The sequence below is a fragment of the Acartia tonsa genome, chromosome 2 (genome assembly GCF_053477335.1).
Source record: "Acartia tonsa isolate MP-2025a chromosome 2, ASM5347733v1, whole genome shotgun sequence".
In the NCBI taxonomy this organism is placed as follows: domain Eukaryota; kingdom Metazoa; phylum Arthropoda; class Copepoda; order Calanoida; family Acartiidae; genus Acartia; species Acartia tonsa.
The window spans coordinates 48096781-48116643 of record NC_137261.1 but is presented as its reverse complement, the minus strand read 5'-3'; the positions used below and the strand labels follow the sequence as shown (position 1 = coordinate 48116643).

General features: G+C 29.5%; 1 protein-coding gene across 28 annotated transcripts in view; it reads left to right on the top strand.

Annotated features, from left to right (window-relative positions):
* The window catches only part of LOC145312035 (neuronal acetylcholine receptor subunit alpha-7-like), an 86533-nt gene that overhangs the window by 32162 nt on the left and 34508 nt on the right, over positions 1–19863 (top strand). For 22 of the 28 annotated variants that reach the window (XM_080151144.1, XM_080151167.1, XM_080151164.1 and 19 more), the window contains exons 4-7: positions 3144–3283; positions 8395–8439; positions 16786–16895; positions 17727–17907. In XM_080151144.1, coding sequence (XP_080007270.1) covers positions 3144–3283; positions 8395–8439; positions 16786–16895; positions 17727–17907 — 476 coding nt within the window. Of the gene's footprint in view, positions 1–3143; positions 3284–5040; positions 5086–8394; positions 8440–16785; positions 16896–17726; positions 17908–19863 lie in introns of all 28 variants that reach the window. The other 6 variants (XM_080151165.1, XM_080151143.1, XM_080151138.1 and 3 more) reach the window with 1 other exon arrangement.

The window sequence follows — 19863 nt, the reverse complement described above, 5'->3', positions numbered from 1 at the left end:
AGATCCCTGCAGTAAACACTCATCTGACCGCAAACCAAATAGCTAGAACAAAGAATTTTTTCAGAAGAAATTGTTTTACTATTTGGGAATATAATGCATATTGTAAATTGTTTATTTTTAACCCCTATGTAAGGACACCTTGTTGTAAGATTTAGCCAATAAAACAACAACTTAAAACCACAATAACCACATGATATGTGCAATGTCAAGCTGGTTTAAATTAATAAACATATCCTTATTGTTTTGTTAATATTATTTAAGGTGTTACTTAAGCAAAGCTTATTAGGCTTTCCATTCTATAACTGAAGATTTTTATTTGAGCGCCATAAAGTGTCATGTGTGACGTCATAAAAATACGTCTAAAAAGGAGGAAGAAGTGTGAAAGGAAACCCTGAAAAAGAGATAGATTTAGACATATTTTTATGACGTCACACATGACACTTTCCAGCGCTATTTTTATTTTATAACATGTTCAAATAATATATATATTTTTCTTAAACTACATAATAAATGGACGTTTTTATCAATAAGACAAATTAATAGAATTATAGAAAAAGTTCTTTTGTAATAATCCACGGACGGGGAGAAATTTTGAAAAAATCTTAAATACTAAAATAATAAGATTATATTTGTATGGCTGCATCTATGCTCAGATCTAGTAAAGGACTGTTTATATCTATCGGGAATAGTTCCTTTCGTGGCAACGCCCCTTAAGGGGCGATTCGTCGAATTTTGAAAATGGCTTTTTATTAGTCATTTTAGGTGGTTGCCCCCGCATGTTAGGCAATGGGCCCCGCAGGGGCTAGAAATAGGAGAAAAACTACTGTGAAAATACGTAGAATCGCCCCATAAGGGGTGTTGCCACGAAAGGGACTATACCCGATCTATCCATAATTTTAAGGAAAGCTTAGTAATTGTCATTGTGAGGTTACATGCTATTTTACAACCCTCCTATAGTAAGGACTGCCAGAAAAATTATTTTGTTTTGAGAATAAAAAGAGATGAAAAATAGAACTAAAGAAAAAAATGATTTAATTAGGTAATTTTTGAAGAAAATTATTCAATGGTCCCGTCTCTTTTGTTAAATTTTTTCTTTCCATAATAAATGAAAATATTGGAAGTATTTTGGCCAACAATGGATAAAACAATTATAGAAGATTGGGAGCAGGAACAGGGAAATGGATTCTAAAAAATATTCCAGAGGTGGATTCTTTAAAAAAATTTGCCCCAATAATCGCTTAGAGGGGCAAAATTGTTTTCGTGAAAAATCCACCAAAATCACATTAAAAACCTACAAAAATTAAACAAAATCATAGAAGTGTTATTAACATAAGATTTTATTTAATATTTATAGATTTTTTATGTGATTTTGGAGGATTTTTCATGAAAACAATTTTTTTAAGAATCCACCTCAGTAATATTCTTCAAACCCGATTAATATCCGCTGTATTAGAACCTATTATCACCTTTACTGAAAAATCATATATAGCATCGTATTATAGAAAATTTTCCACGTGTACTAAAGTAAAAATCATAAGATCAATACCAATTTTGTTTGATTAACTGACATGCTATAAGACGATAATTTGTTATTTAACAGAAGTTTGTCATAACTGACATGTAATAAACATTTACTCCATTGGTATTATGTATGTCGTCTAGACAGTATAAATTTAAAGCGGTCATGACTAACTATTTTGGTATAATTGAAAACTTATAACGAAGCCTGAAAGTACTCAAAAATGCTAGGTTTCGAACCATCTAATTTTGTAAAAAGAAAAATGAAAACCCTATCCCAGATTTGGATCCTATTTTCATTTGATGTGGGCACATTAAATTTTATAACAAAAGATGGTTGACGTCACAATTGTAGATAATTTCAAATATAATAGTTTTCTTCAATTTAAATGAACAATAAAATCATTTATTGTGTTTTTAATTAAGTTTTTAAAAAAACTAATTGAATTAGATTTAAAATATTTTTTTTATATGAAAAAACGATAACCAAATCAAATTAATTTTTTTTATTAGCATATTTTGGTTTAACTCTGACCTTCCTTAAAGAAAATATGACTTTATACCTTGAATTTGAGCTTAAAACTTTTTAATTGCCCAAATTAAAATAGAAAGATACCAAATTTACTCTCCTTCAACTTCTAGCTAACAAATCCAGGGAGGGTAGGGATATAACAACTGAATAATTATTCTAAAACTTCAGTCCATTTTGACTATTTGTCATTCTATTAAAGTTTTCATTTGTTATATATTAATGATAGAGCCCATTGTAAGTTGCTATCATTGGTCACATCAAAATTTACTACTAAAAACCTATATATCTAATGTTGCCTAATCCTTTGTTTCCCTGGGTATATCTTTGAAATATTGCCCGATGTTTGTTTGAAAAGTTTGGTTGCATACAGAATACCTTTGAACTACAGGATAAAAGATAAAATTTGTGCCCAGAAGCCCCAAACAGCCCCAACCCCACCCCAAATATACCCCTACACACACGCATACCACCAACTCTTACCACTAGAGTTAGGTACAACGATGGATTACAGTGCATTGGAATAAATAATTTACTACTAACTTATGTTAGTAAATACATGATTTATTTGTAGATTGATTCTTTTTTATAGAAGTCCGTAATACCTAAGCATTTAAAAACAAATTAGATTAGTAATACATTTTCTGATATAGTCAAGATTTTAGATTGTTTACTGCAATACATTTATGTACCTAACCTTACTAGCTGCTGTAGGAAACAAACCTCACAATAAACTTGCTTTGCTAAAGTTCAGCAACATATTTGAGTGATGAAAAGCTGAAGGCGTATTTTGGTTCTTGTTATTGAAATTATTGGTGCTTTCCTGCAAGTGGCCCGTTGAGCATTGATTACCATTCCCCTTATTTTGAAATAGAATAAAAATAAGGGGGAGTTGGGTATTACTTTTCCCTATGCCTAACCACTGCGGGAATCCCAACACTGCTCAATATAATCTAACCTAAAGTTATAAAGAAACATAGGAATATTATTTTCAAATGGGGGGGGGGGGGATGCTTAAAAGGGTACTTTTTATAATAAATAAATCAAATAGTTAGTTGCTTATAATCTTTATCTTGTAATACAAATGCTTTTTTAGGTGCTGAAAGTGGAGCGCACGAACGTCGCCTGCTGAATGACCTTATGGCCAATTACAACAAGCTGGAGCGGCCGGTCATCAATGAATCCGACGCCGTAGTGCTCACATTCGGCCTCACTCTTCAACAGATCATTGACGTGGTAAGTTATCCACGCTTTGCACGTAGACGTTCCCGCTAGGTTTGTCTCATTGGAAAATTGTCCAATTAAATTAAATCAAAAAAAGGGCGAAAAGGAATGGAAAAAGAAGCCATGAAAGGAAAATTAAATGACGGGTGTTCATTATAAAAAATAGAAATATTGACAAGCCTCTTTATGATGAATAGATAAAAGATTCCTATATTACATTGAAATACATAAGGGGAAAAACTAGGCATAAAAAGTGTTTATCTATCATTAACTGCTTTTGTGCAAAAACATATTTATCAATTTTGGACAATTAATGAGCAACAAATCTAGCCGGGAATCAATACAAGTTAAGCTTTTCTATTTATAATAATAACCAATGATGTTCTGATGTATTGACGAGCCCATGGTCCTAATGGGATGGTGTGTGTGTGTGCTACCACACATATTGTAAGGAAATGGATAAATTTGTTCCATATAATGATCTTAGATGATTGTATGACAGTATTTATAGTATTATCAGGCAGGGAAGGGATAATGGAAGATAGATTATTCTCTTCCTTCAAAATATTATTTAGCTTAAGAAGAAAATTACTTTATCTTTCTAAGTCCACTCCCTTTATTCTTGAGGTATTTATTGACTAATACTATAAGCAAAGTTGTCTTTTCATCAAAATATGATGGTTTAGAAACTTACGCTTTCATATTTAACCGCCTCTACTCTTATTTTTCTAAGGATATTTTTCTATATCTTTCATTTTTCTTATTTTTTGGTTTAACTGATCTTGTTTTTGAGAGTTAGATAATTTCTTTTTAAGGTGTGTATAAGTTTTGTTGATGACAGATACCAAATAGTACTTAATCCCTCCTCTATAATTAGTCACACATGGCAGCAAAATTTACTGCAAAGTAGCTAATCTTAAATTGGCAGTGTCTGTATGTTCGCATATTTTCAGAAAATAACTTCTTGTTTTTCAAATTTTATAAATCAAACCTTTAGTGCTTTCTCGTCATTTCTATGTCCCTTGGGACAACTTTAACGATAGTCTATAATTTCTGTATGTTAAAGGTTTTTTTCAAAAGGCATCAATTTCATATTTTTGTTTATAATAGAAATTTTAAAAATTGCTTCGCTTTGCTACTTTTTTAGCTTTGTGCCATATTGTATGGACCGTTCTAGAATCTCTTTTGAGATATTATATCTATAATCTTTCCTTTTTTTTACAGAGAAGTATTTAGGTTCTGTCATTACAAATAATACAAAAATGGTATAAGATTTTTATATCTAAAAAAGGACTAAAATTATATCTTTACACAAAAGGGACTACTTTGCTTATGCTTTTGATCAATAATATACCTTTTTTTATAAGAAAAATAAAAAATGTATTGATAATAAAATACAAATCTGTCATATATTCGTCTATCCAAAAAGGCAAACGGATTTGAGTAACTTGATTAATATGGTGGGGATAACCATTAGCATTGTCATAAATATATTATCTATGCCTCACTATGCCAAAACAATAATAAACTTCTGTTTACCAGAAACTTAATCATTTATCATAGAAAAAAATAATTTTTATGAACAAATCAAGCTACTTAAATCTGTTTTTATTAAAGATTATAGTAAAATTAAGCAAAAATGTTTTCACAAAGTGCAATTAAAATATGATTTATAAAAATTGTAGCCATGATATTGTAAGCTCTGTGTAGTCTAGGCTATACCAACAATTTTCTAGTTCCTTTTCCCACAGTGTCCCCTTATTTGATAGGATGAAAAGAATCAAATTCTGACAACAAATATTTGGTTAAATTTGGTAAGTTTAGATGATGCGCAAGGATAATATTATTTGAGCAACCTCATGCCTGGCATACAACTCACAGCTGTCCTATATATAGAATCAATGTTTATATTATTATTAATTATTATCATTATTATTAACATTATTTTGCCTGTTTCACTTGTGTTATTATGGCTGCCATGGCAGCTGGTGTATATACAGCTGCCGGCAGTTGCCTCTGTATATCTCTTACTATTGACTGGTGTGTAGGTGTGGGGCTGTGAGATGTATGCTGTGTATACAACAGCATGTCTTGCAGTTTTGTGTTTTACTGGAATCCATTATATACTGATCAGACTATAAATATATACTATATAACAAACATGGTGCATTAATTTACATCTTTGCCATTGCAAACAAAACACATACTTAAATTAAATTTTAAAAAGGGTGGAATTTATCAAATATACATCTTAACTCTAACATAATAATTGTCCTATATGGGGTGTTTTACTTTATTAGTTAATTATCTTTTATAAGATTCTTTGCTTTAGATAATTGTATAAACTGCATTTCTCCTAAACAGTCTATAAATTATAAAAAACAAAAGAAAAAGAACCAAAAAAAAAAACACAGCTACTACTAAAGCATTAATTGCAGATGACTAAATCCATGCTAAAAACCATTTGCATATTATATCATCATGCTATTTCCCTCCCTATTATTATTATTATTATTTTGTTTGATAGTATTTTGATATCTTTGTATTATTTGAATGGTGGCTATGCTGTAGCTATATAAATCATCAGGCTCATGAGATTGCATCTTTTAAATATAAGGGCATCCATCTTTTAATTTTAAATCAAATGTTGCTTCAACAAAAAATCTTATGCTGTAAATATATGAAGAAAACACTGAAATGATTGTAAATTAAAAGCTGGATTGCCAGACAGACATTGCAAATTATATCAGTGTTAAACTACACTTACTATACAGAAATATATTTCTTCCCGACTTCTAGCCACATTAACTGTGATTACTACGTTTCCAGGGGTCGCTAAATTGGCCAAATTATCCTCTATCTTCCACAGTCCATTTACTTCTTTCTCTTTTAGTATAGGGCCGCATTATGTACTCCAAATATTCTATTCTTAGAGCTTGGCTATTATATTATTATATTGTATGAGATTAGGATTTGAAAAAAGAACACATAGTATGAATCATTGATTAGAGTCATGTTTTTAGTGAACCTTGCATTGCATCTCTGTAGATTTAAAAATGGTTCAATTAAACAATTCTCTATTTTGATTCAGCAATAAACATGTGTTTAATTTGTATTGTAGTGTAAAAATTTCAAAAAAGCCAATTTTTAAAACATTTTGTATATAACATAATTATCTATTAACCATGGTTATTGATTGGTTAAAAGCTTTTAAAGTAGGGTGAAGCTACAATTTTGTTTTCCATATTATCAAAGTTTTACAAAATATTAAATACACCAAAATATAAAAATAAAAGGACTTAAATTTACTATTTGGAGAACAGAATTATATAGTTTCCCAAATGGCATTAGCAAAAGTATCAAGAAATTTTACAATAGAATAAATTGGCTGAAAGAGTACTAGTTGGCTTTACTCTAAACACTTCTCCTAATACAATACAACATCAATCTATATATATATATATGATATATAAATATATAAAATAGGATTTGCTGGTGTCTAGTTGCTTGATTCTAGGCGGCAGCGAGATCAACAGTTAGATACATACATGGATTTGTGTGTGTTAAGGGAGATAGTGTGCTTTTATCTTTTATAGATCTTTTTTTTTATAAAGAGTTCTAGAATAAAAGCTGTTAATAAAAAAACTCGTCGTTGGGAAACTGTTTTAAATATAATACTTTTTAAAACCTTTAACTAATTTTGTATTTTTCTTTAATCACTGGTATGGAAAAGTCGTATTATTATGCTATTCTATATTAAGTAAAGGAGGGAATCTATTAAAATAGTTTTTAAAGAAAAAGTTCGACTAAATCTTTATCTCAGTAAGGCATAAAAACTCTAAGAATCTATAAAAGATAAAAGTACATTTAACCTGTGTACACAACTATTCCTTGTGTTGACCTAGCTGATTCCGGCTTGGCCCAGTGTGTAAAGAATTTGCCTTGCAAGTGTGCATGCTATTGCTCTCAGTTTACAAACACAGATTACAAAAAAAAACTAGAATCATATTCAATAATTATATCTTAAGAAAATTGTAGCAAAAAAATCTTTAATTGTCTGCCCTCCCGTCTAGTTAACTAGCGGACGTTTTGTTCTTGGCTGCTTTGTGGCGCGGCCGTTTCTTTTGGGCGGCGGTTTAGCGAAAAATCCGTCATTATCTCTGGAATTTGAAAAATGAAATTTGCTGATGAATGAATGTAAAAAATGATTACAGTATCATGGCCTAGGTTTTTCTTTAGTTTTATCATATAATCATTACCATATATATAAATCATATACAATATTGCTATTAAAATATACTTCATTTGTTTGGATTTTTATTTTATACTGCATAACTATTAGGCAACTTGATAGGGATAAATAGGTTGAGGCGCCCGAAGAAAAATTTGAATTCCAGCTTTATACAACTTACAAAAAAATTTATGTTGGCATAAAAATCTGATTTTTAAAGAATTTCACTGGAATTGATTTTTCTTCGATTGCCTTATCCCTGTTGTCCCTGGAACTATGTGTTTGGAACAGAATTAAAGATTTGCACTGTCTGTGAAAACATTACAAACTGATATTTTTGCTTTTACTACTAGCCCGGCATTCATAGCCGTTATACAATGCCCAGCCTGTATTAGTTAACTGTATGTTGTGCTAACATTATTATTATTATTATATAAAATAAAAAACTACTTATTTCAACCAATTTTACTCAGATATATGCTTAGAATTATTAAGAAAAAAATTAAGCAACTTAACAAATTAAGATAGGTTTATTTTTGATTATTTATTATGATTTTCATTCGAGATAGCTGTGTATATTTTATAAGCCCAGGCATTCCCCCACCCTTAAAAACTTTATCCCCGTTTTCTTTCACCCCCAAAAAAGAGCACTTTTTTCTTAAAAACTTGTCATGCCTTTTGTGATTAGTAATATAAAATTGAAAGCTATCTACGGACAGTTTTTCATTAAAATATCCTAGCTATCATTTAAACAAAGTTTAAATTTTCAATATTAAGATATCCAATAAAGGGGACACAACGACTTAGGAAAAATAATAAGGAGTGCTTCTCCTTGATAATTAAAGTTGTACCACGTCCCTGTCCCTCCAGCTACATTAGCAAATTTTACCAGGATGAGAAAAACCAACTCCTGACTGCTAATGTTTGGTTGAACTTGGTAAGTTTACAACAAATCCTGCAGCCGCGCTGGCCCATTCGGCAACTGGTACCCGCTGTCCGCGAAGCCGCAAGGCTGACCGAAGCGGGCGACCCCAGGACCGTCTGGCTCAGCCGGGGCTGTTGGCTCTGAGTCCTGGTCTCAACTCACATCTGATATTCTCGCAGACAATACTCGTACAATATCAATTATTATTATTATTATATCCGCCCACTAATCTTACTGTCCTCAGCCATATTGTGTAGTCCTTAGCTTCTTCATACACACTTTTAATCCTTCAAATTTTATTTGTAGTCACAGTTGTGTTTGTTAATTTGTATTTTTAAAAAATCTGGAGGATAAAAAGTAAAAAAAGGCAGTATTTATGCCATTTCTGTCCACTATTTCAATATAACCTTTTCTAATGAAGTCTGCATGATAATTCCTTTCTTAAAACAATAATCACTATAAATATATAAATAAAGTTCCTGAACCAATTTTCTTTTCTATTGAGTCCTCTTATGTACTTTTCCACCATAAAATCTCTGTCTCTTATTATCTTCCTTATCTCCTAATAACTTCCTATTCTCAACCCCCCCCCCCCCAACTTACATCCCAAACTGATGTCATCTTATTGGGACAGTGCCAAAATATGTAATTAAGGTTTCACACCCCACTAATCTATAACCTATTTATAACAGAATTTGTTCATTTTTTGTCCAAATATTGTGTTAATTCTGTGTGATTCCTTAGTTCATATAAACTGGCTTAATTAACTGTTTATAAATTTAACTAAAAACTAATTAAAATCACCAAATTATTGCATGCTATAAAAAACACACTGTTAGATTCAACTAAACAAGAAACTAAAAATCATCCAAAATAAGTGTATTTTAATTGATAAATTAATTTTTAAGTAAACTGTTTAGTGTAAATTAATCTTAAATTCATTTTAAAAAATCTTAAAAATAACATAACTTTATAAACCTATATTCAACAAATAAGTAGTGTCTTATAAACCAAAACTTGTTATGTAACTCAAGAATATCAATTTCATAATATAGAAACTTTCAAAAGGAACTTATTGCTTTAATTGTTCCTTATTTGAAATTCCCGTCTATCTACACAAGTTTTTATGGAACAAGTTGGACGACAAATGTAATACCAATAAAAAAGACATAAAATAACTGAACTTGGAATTATATTGTGCCTCTAGTGACAAATTTGAGTGGATTACTATTAACTTAAGTGGAAATTTTACTAATCCTTTTCACATAAGCAGACTGTAATTGTAGTTTCATAAACTTGAAAAAGTTTTCAAATTCTAATTTTGTATGTAAAACTGTTGAAAGCAAGATTATTATTCTAAAAAGGCATGAAAACTAATCTTTTTTTTTGTGAAAAAAGTAACTTAAATGGTAGTATAGCCACTTTAGTAAATAAAAATCTCCTCACGAACCACACTACCATAGGCCCTCAGACATAATCATCTAATAAAACAAATAAAGTTTCGTTAGCTACTGAAGTACCTGGCGACCTTATTGAAAAACTTTGCCACTATCTTTTATCTTTCTTGGATCTACTTTTCTGCACTTTTCTCAAAATGATATAATTTAGATGCATAAAGGACGGCATCAAGAGTTTTTTTAATAATTTTTTTGTATAAAAATTCGCATACAAAGCACTTTTCTCTATATCTCTCTATATGTAAAGCATTTTTTTAATAAGAGGTAGTCAACAGATTTTTTTTCGGATACAGCAATTTTTCAGATATCAATAACTTTATCTAGAAATTATAAAATGGAAGTTCTTACAATAAAATTGAAATATATTAGTCTTAAAATTGTATTTCAGATTTCATAAAAAAAGAATTTGCATGCTAACATTGAATAATCGTTCTTGTTAAAAATATCATTTTATGACTAGGATAAAAAATTAAGTTTTGTTTTTGAAAAATAAATCATTAAAAAGTATACATATTTATAGCTTAAAAATCAAAAAAGTGTTTTCTATTTAATTTTCTAGGCTGAAATTTTTATTGAGGGCAATTTTATCTGGAAATAAACTGTTTTGTCTTCAAATTTTTATAATAAATTATCTTTACTAACAGTTATATCCTAATTGTCACAAGGTTGATTTTTTTTCAAATAGATTGAAGGCAAAATAGTTTTTAATTAGATGAAATATCACTGAATATTATTGAGATAATTTTTTGATATTTATTTGAATATTGTAACTTGTAACAATAGACTAGACCCCCTTAATCGTTGTTTTTATTTAAATAAAAGAAACCTTTTTTTCATCACCTGAACGAGTACTAGTAAAGTAAAGTTATTCTATAACTGTATTTGTCTGTCATTAAACCGTCATGAAAGCATATTATTAGTTAAGGGTTAAATGAAAAATTGACTATGAAAAATAAAAGAGTTGGACTATTATGAAAAGATTATTTTTTACCGAAATGCTTTTTTTCTAAGTTACAATTTTCTCTTTTTTCATTCTGACCGCCTTTAAACAGGAAAACATTTAGTAATTTTGAAATCCAATTGGTTCTGTAAGAAATATTTTGTGTTAGAGTCAGAAATAAGTAAGAGATTTTACATAATTGTTGAAAAAGTGCCATAAATGTTTAAAAGGCAAAATAGTATGAAACTTTATAAAACTTTGATGTTGATTCTCTTTAATTCCTGACTAAATTAGTAGTTTTACATTACATTATCCTATAATAGTATTTTTTAGACCCAACAAAGAAATTTTTCTCCATTATATCCATAGATAAAGATTTATTTCACTTCATTTAGTGATGGTTCGCTGTTAATACATAATTCATTTTATTAATATTTAAAGCGATTTGTATTGTTCTAAATTTTAAATATCAATTTCAAAGTTTTACAATTACATTTACAGTCTTTCTGCTTTGATATTGTAAAAGATTTCATTGAAATTCTGTAAAGTGATCTCTTATATACAGCTAAAGACTATAACAGGATTTAAATATATTTTACATTTACAAGTGTAAAAATTGTTTCAAATTATTCTAAATGTAGCAGAGTATGCACGAGGGAGCCATTTTTAATCAAATGCCTTTTTCTATATATTATAAAAATAAACTTTCTAATACCAACATATACTTATTATTATTGAATTATCTTATTCTTATTCCTTACTTATCCATTGTTAGATTCAGTCATTCACTGTCTGTGCACCAAAATGTAATGTAAAGAAAAGTCTTTGGGGATAAGTGAATAAGATAACCAAGGAGTCAAAGATGAGAGGGTAACACATAAGAAAACAAAAAATATTTTTGCTTTTATTTTATTTTGTTCATTAGTTTTTTCGGGAATAGTCCCTTTCGTGACAACGAAACTTTAAGGGGCGATTCGTCGTATTTCTAAAATGGCTTTTTATAGGTTATTTTATATTGGTTTAGGTGATTGCCCCATAAGGTTAGGCAATTGGCCCCGCATGGTTAGAGCCCTCTGCAGGGGCTAGAAATTGGGAGAAAAGCTACTGTGAAAAATACGAAAAATCGCCCTTTAAGGTGCGTTGCCACGAAAGGGACTATACCCGTTTTTTCTTCCCCATTATGAAGCTTATATTTATTTTAACAATGCTTCTGACTATTTTTTATAATTTAATTTAAGCCATTGATTTTCCCCTACATCCCTGCACATATTTTTGGAGACAAATTGAAATTGTGAGCGTACGCTCCTTTCAATTCAAATATAAATTTAAATTTGTTGATATGACTGACAGATTCTCGGGATAAGAAAAGAGGATAGGTGACATCCTTTATTCAACAATTGGAGCTCAACTATTCACCCTCATTTTTATTATTTATGTAAGCAATAAATGCTTTTATTATTACTAGCGGCTAGGGGAGAGTCGAATTTGATAACCTAATTTATTTTTTAAAATTTTAAAAGAAAAAGTAAAAAAAAAGTTTTTGGGGGTGGTAATTTTTTTCTAGCTACCCTGTTAAGGAGAACCTGATCGGTTCAGCAGTTAGCGAGATCCTTCGGTATAAACAGACAGACAAACACACATCCGTTTACTTTATTAAAAGGATTGTGGAGTGGGTAATTTTCATATATATTGATTTGTTTGTGTTTTGATAAAAATATATCAAAGTGCAAAAAGTGTTATAGTTTGTTTAATACAAGTTTTTAGTGGTGGTGTTATTTCAATTTAAAGCATTTTTACACAATATTCTTATTAAATTTACCGATAAAGAAAATTAAAATAAGAAAGTATATCTCATCCATGTTGAAGAATATTGACTTTCTTGTTAATGAAAAACTTTCTGTTAAAGTTTAAAATTAAAGAATCTTCGACTAAACCTAAAGCATACATATAGATAGATTTTCAAATATATATTTCCTATTCTGAAGCCAAATTTATAATGAGCAATAAAAACTTTCTAGACAAAAACCATAAGACAAAATTATTTTCTTTCATATTAAATCAAATTCAAAACTAACTTGGGACACGCAACTATCGCTTGTCTTATATTTCAGGCTATATATTTTTCTTTTTGAGTTTAATTTACTTTTTCATCAAGTACATAGTACGTTACTGTTGAACCTGTGGATAAATTACTGTAATTTTATTAGCTTAATTCACAAAATAAAATAACTATTTGAGTAAGTAACTGGCTAGGTAAGATTTTTTAGTTTTTTTAATGCCTATCCAGCGAAAATTTGCAAAACTTTAAAATGAAACTTTTTTTTCATTTATAAAAGTAAGTACCCTAGAGGGTTAGTGAGAGCTGGGGGAGTGAGGAATAAGTTAACCCTTCATTTTAATTTAAGTTTTGAACAGAAAAAGTGGGGGGGGGGGGGGTGTATTTTTTTCTAGTAGATATTTCTCTTGGGAGGGTTATAGTTATAAACTTCCCCTAGAAATATAAGAAATTTTACAAAAAAAGAGACAATATAAATACATTGATTTACAAGATCATAAGCTACAGACAGACACAGACATCCTGTTACTTAAATAAAAAATATTTGAAAGGTTAAGATAGGATTATTACTTTATTTTGACTTTGTGTCCGCAGAAACTGTAATATATTCTTGTGTTGATTTACTCTTAGTAATGTTGTGAAAAATAATGTAATATAACTCTGTGTAAGTAGAAATCAGGGAGGGAGGGGACATTGAGCTGTTCATTACAATAGTCCCCAAAGTTTTTACTTTTATTGAAATATGATTGGTTGGTTCATTAAGTTAAGTGTCCAAAAAATTCAACCACTTATTGAAATCTAAAGAAGGAGTAACATTTTGTTTCATTATAGGGGATGTTCATAAATTTATCGGTCATTGTCTTATCCCTTTAGATCCCTGGTAGAAATACTAAGAAGAAGGCAAAGAAATAAAATTGATGTCACTCATTTGTTCCCTGTCTCTGTTTGTTTGGAGTTAAGCTTAGCCTCTTCATAACGTCCTTATGTCTGATTTCTGATACGATAAAGTTTACCTTAATGCTCTTAAAAATCTGTATTTTATATGTTTATTTAGTGATTTTAAGAAACTAAGGCGATACTGAAAATGTTATCTTTCTAAAATATTGAAAAAAGTATCTAATCTCTATAATTCAAATAGCCTCTGTTCTAACTGTTTAATACTTTACTGTTCTTTGTTATCAATAATGTTTTGTTATGACTGCGCTGCCTACAAACAACATACTTGTCCTTGTTTAGAGTTAGTCCCAGCTTAGAAAATGATAAATAATTCTTAGTAACAAGTTTTCTTATGAAATATTATATGTTCTCCATGGGATATGTCGACTATTTTAGACTTGCCTGTCAATTTTAGACAATGTAAGTTTTAAAGATTGATTATAAAAAAAATTTACCACTAGAATTTAAAAGGTTTAATTTTAAGGCGTTTCTGTAAAAAATCCTATCAAATGCCTTTGTTAGGTCCAACTGCTATTAATTAAATAGTACCAATCCTAAACATCCTGCTATCACCACCAAACTCATAGAAAGTCTCATTCAAAGTTTTGTTGTGTTGTGTTGAATTTATCTAGCTAGAGCTCCAGCCCTGTTGAACCTTGGAGATCTTTGTTGACACACAACTTATTTATATCAACTATATTGTAATTAACAAAATGACTGACTATGAACTTCTTTTTAGTGCCTTTATAAACTGACGTCATAATAGAATGACATAATTTTGGATTTTTCCTCCTAAAGTTTTTTAATTTAACACCTCTATTTTCCAATTGTGTTCTGTAATTTGATGTCGACATAACCAGAGAAGAAATGTTTAGCATGTAGCTCCAGCACAGATATTGGGAACAGATTATAAAAGTTTTGTCTGAATTAATTGGCAAACTTACATTCAGTTGGAACAGAGTTTTTATAGAAACAAACAAAACGTATTTTCTTACATTCATAGCAAAATAAAAACTGTTATCTAAATATGATACAAGAAATATAAATTTGTCTATAAGTAGCGTTAAAACAACAACATATTAAATACAAAAATAATATTGGATCAAATTTGCAAAAGGAGGTTAAATCAATCTCATAATGAAAACAAATAATTGCTCTGACGGTAAGAAGAATCCATACTATAGAGTAGCTGCGCTACTAAAAATAATGATAAATCTTGTTATAATATTTATTTAATTTTTTCAGGGCCTTAAACATTATTGACCTTAAAAACTTATAATTAACTTATCTAAATATTAAAAAATTAAAGTGTTTATCAACAAATAATTATTAAATTTGCATGTTCTCTAGTTGCATGATTGTATGAGATTGTTAGAATTAGAATTACACCTTAGCATACCTTTATATGTAGTATTTAGATGTTGTACACACTATTATCAATCTAAAGGTAGGTAATTTTTATATTATTTATGGTTGAATTAAGAAAATAGGGAATAAAATTTGAAACTGTATTTCGACTGAATTACTAGCTCTACAAAATGCAAAGAAACGAACGTAAATTTATTGCGAATATATAATCACCAAATCAATGAACTTGATTTTTGCCTTAAAAATCGAAAGGGGTAGTTTCACGAAATGCTTTTGAACTTAATTTAGTGAACCGCATATTTTTTGCTAGTTAATGGGTTAAACTATATTTATATGGCATATATTTGAAAGAATTTCAATTTTCTACCACGTAGTTTTAAAAAAAATATCAAGACTTGAAAATCGTCTTTTTGTGATATATGCAATTTAAAAAGACGATTTTCAAGTCTTGACATTTTAAAAACTACGTGGTAGAAAATTGAAATTCTTCCAAATATATGCCATATAAATGTATTTTAACCAATTAACTAGGAAAAAATATGCGGTTCACTAAATTAAGTTCAAATGCATTTCGTGAAACTACCCCTTTAGAAATAATGAGACTATATTTTTCGGCGATTCTAAACTACTGAAAACACAAACATGTCCCAAAGAGATGGTAGCCAAAAAAGTATGTTTCTGTCAAAAGATGGGGAGGGGAGATTTAGTGGTCTAACAAATGTATAAGGTAAATTGTCTTGTTAGTAAACCAATGAAATAGTGTATATGCCACATTTTACAGGTAGAGGAGGCGTTGTAAAATTCAAGTAAATCTGCGTAGGATACTAAATGTTACTACATTCCAAAAATCATTCACACACATTGTTCAGTGAGGATACTCAAGAGATTTCTGTTTACTTAAGCAATTTTCTAGCCTTTTACTTAATAGATCCTAGTTTTTCTTCCAAATGATCCCAACTAAACTACTTATACTCTTTAGGAAGTTATTTTCAATTTTTACATATAAGAAGTATAATATTAGTTCTAAAAGCTTAAGTAATTTTTTATTATAAAATTTAATGTAGAGATTCGCGGTCCACTGTTATAGAAATAAAAAGGATATCTTTTTATAAAAATGATATTTATTTCCAGCAAGGCATAAAAACTAATCAATATCTAAGATATTTAAATGTATATATTAGAATAACTGCTTAAGTAAACTTTTATCCTTTTAAATTCCGTACTATTTTGAATTGGTAAAATTCAAGTATGCTACACAACTACACATGTTTGAATACATTACATGACAAAATTCACATAAAATGGAACAAAATAGAATATTGTTTTGTCATGTGTAATCAAAATTACTTTTTACATTTTTGCTAACTCTCATACATACAAAGAAAAGTTTTTCCTTTTTTTAACAAAAAAGTTCAGAATAGTCGAAATATAGTTTTAAGTTTCATTATTAGAGCAAAATATTTTTAAGAATCGATGAATAAAACAAAACACTTTTGATTGCTTTTTATCAAGCATTAAGAACAGTATTATAAAATAAGGCTAGGAATTTTTAATGACCAAATTAAAGTGATATTAGAAAAAGACGTTGGAACTATGTTTAGGAGTGGACAGATGTTAACTTGCGGTGGAATGAGAGCGAGTACGGCCAGGTGGCGGATATCAGGATGCCTCCAAGTTCTATCTGGAAGCCTGATATTCTTATGTACAACAGGTAGGTACATATATCTAAATGTTGTTCTGGTTCGGTACCTATGTGTACATTGTATAAACCCAGCTGCAATTGACGGCCGTTTTTAAATGTTTTTTTTTATATAATAGTGGAAACCATTTACCATTTAATTTATTATAAAAAACACAATTTCTAAAGAAAATCGTAAATTGAAAATACAGCGTCGTTGTTATTTAGTTTAATCAAATATCTTTCTTAAGTTAAACTGCTATTAATTAACACTTTACAAACTGCTAATTAGCACAAGCAAAATATAGGGGTATAAATAGCCTCTGACAATGATTTCTTTTATTAATTAACTCTTACGTTTAAAAAAACCCCTTCCCTCCTCTTCTTATTTCATAACCTTTTAACCAAAATGTTGTAACAATCATTTCCAAGTTTGAAGTGAATGGTAGCGAGGGAATTTGATGTTATCAATCACTACAGGTTCATCCTTAAGTAAATAAATGAGAATGTTTGGTAAAGCCTGGGGTGAACGAACGCTAAATTGTTTGTTGATAGTGCTTTGCCATTGGCAGGAATAGGTTATGATATTCAGTGATTTTAATCACTTTCAATTAATATTTGCAATTTTAAAAAATCACATTTTATAGTGCCTATAAAAAATTACGCCAACTGGCCTACCATTGGTCAATAAAAATGTGTATTGGCCTGCCATTAGTAATTTAGTCTGTGTATTATTGGCCTATTATTGGTCATTTGTATTGTATAACGTAATTTTTTATATAGGCACTATGCAGAGGTTCCTGAAAACCTGTCCTTATTCAATTCTATTGAATTAATTAATTTACAACTATTTTAATATTTCAGTGCTAGCGAAGCGTTTGACGGCACTTACCCGACAAACGTGGTCGTTCTCAGCAACGGCGGGTGCACGTATATCCCTCCGGGTATATTCAAGTCCACCTGCAAGATCGACATCACATGGTTCCCGTTCGACGACCAGAACTGTGACATGAAGTTTGGCAGCTGGACATACAACGGATTTAAAGTAGGCAACCTTATTATTGGATCACATAATTTCTTAACTGATTCTAAAAAAATCAATGCCATTAAAAAAGAATTGCTTATCTATCTTTTAAATCGTTTTAGGGTGGGTTTGCTACAAAAGTTTTTTTTCTAAAGATAAACATTTATTTAGACACCAAATCTAAGCTTGAAAGGCTTTGTAACGGCCCTTATTTATTATTATTTTATTAGAGGAAAAAAATTACTCGCAAAACAAATATTTTATTACAATTTTGCTGACTAACGCAATTCTTCCTATAATATTTTTTACTCCTCTTATGTTTCAGAAAATTCAAATTGTTATTCACGGAAAGAAAACGTATATAAATTTGAGTAAAAATATTGAATTGAAATATACATAATAATGAAAATTTCCATTGAATAATATTGTATGAAGAATATTTGAATATATATTTACAGTGTGTTTATTTTTTTTACTGAAAAAGTGAAATTCTAATTAATGTAAAGATCATAAAAGTTGGGCTTTAAATACTTCATATTGAAACATTTCATTAAGAAAAACCTTGAGATATTAACTTTTCGGGGAAGCTTTACATGAATACATGAAAATGATAATAGTGGAATTTTTTTTAATGTTTGGTTTTCTAGGACGTTTCTATGTAAATGCCCTAATTTATTTACATTATAATTTTTTGAATGAGTTTGTTTCTAAATTGGTAAAAATTGCATTTGAAATAATAAAAAAAAACACACTGTATGTATATGTAAAACGCAATGTATGTACGTATTTCTGAACCCTGGAACAATTTGGAATTTCTTGGGAAACTATGTGATCCATATCTAGCTTTTTTCTCTATATTGCAATAGGATAAATATGCAATATATGCACTGGCGAATGCAAAAAAGGTGTATTTAAAATTTAAATTTGTACAAGGGCAAGATAGGGGGCACTTAAAAGCGGACAAAGCAACGGTTCTATTTACAATTAGGCATACAGGATATATATACACATACACAGGCATTTCAATTTCAAATTTGATTCGGACAAATGTAAAAGTTTTGTATTCCCCCCCCCCCCACTCCCTTTTCTGCTCGGGAAGTACTGGTATCCCATGCATTGAAATACCAGCAATTTATGCCTTAACTGAGAGAATATGTAGAGTTTGGCTTCAATTCAATAGAATGCAATGTTAGGTATTCACAATATAACCATGTACACATACACATAGGACAGTGGGGATTCAGCGCACATTTCTATTTTCTTTAGCCCCTAACTACTTTAAAAAAAACATCAATACGTTTTAAACATTAATGAAAAATGAATCTTGTTTTAATATTGACCCTCTATCTTTTCTTTTAAATCTAATTAGGGACTTCATTTTCTATTTTGGTATACAAACTAATTGTTGACCTTTAAATCTAAAAATAACAGGGGATAGTCACTTTAGTAAAAGGTAACCAACTGAAACTCCTCACTGGTAATATTGAATGTATGTACAAATTTTCAGTGAAAACACTCACAAACACATAAATGTTTGTGTGTATGTTATTACTTGCCTACATTCGGTTCTAAAACGTTCCAAACCCGCCTCCCCCCCCCCACTCCCAAACCTTCATTTATTCACAATTCTACCACTTTCCTCATTTTAATAAATGAGATTAATTTGTGCAGAGTGGGATTAAACTTTGTGAATATATATAAATTATGATGTTGTTCAACTGTTAAGCAGAATTCATTTATTATTAGCACCACTATTGTTAAACTCACTCTTTACAAAGTTTGGAATAAATGATAATTAAACATTTAAAGTACATACAAATATTTTATTTAACAAGGACGACTAAGTCCAGTGTTAGAAATATTTTCATTTTAAATGTATTTATTTAGAGTACTTCTTAGCCATTACTTAAAGGAACAAACAATTCAGTTTTATATAATTGGTGCTACCACATTTAACAACATTTTACCATTTTCTCT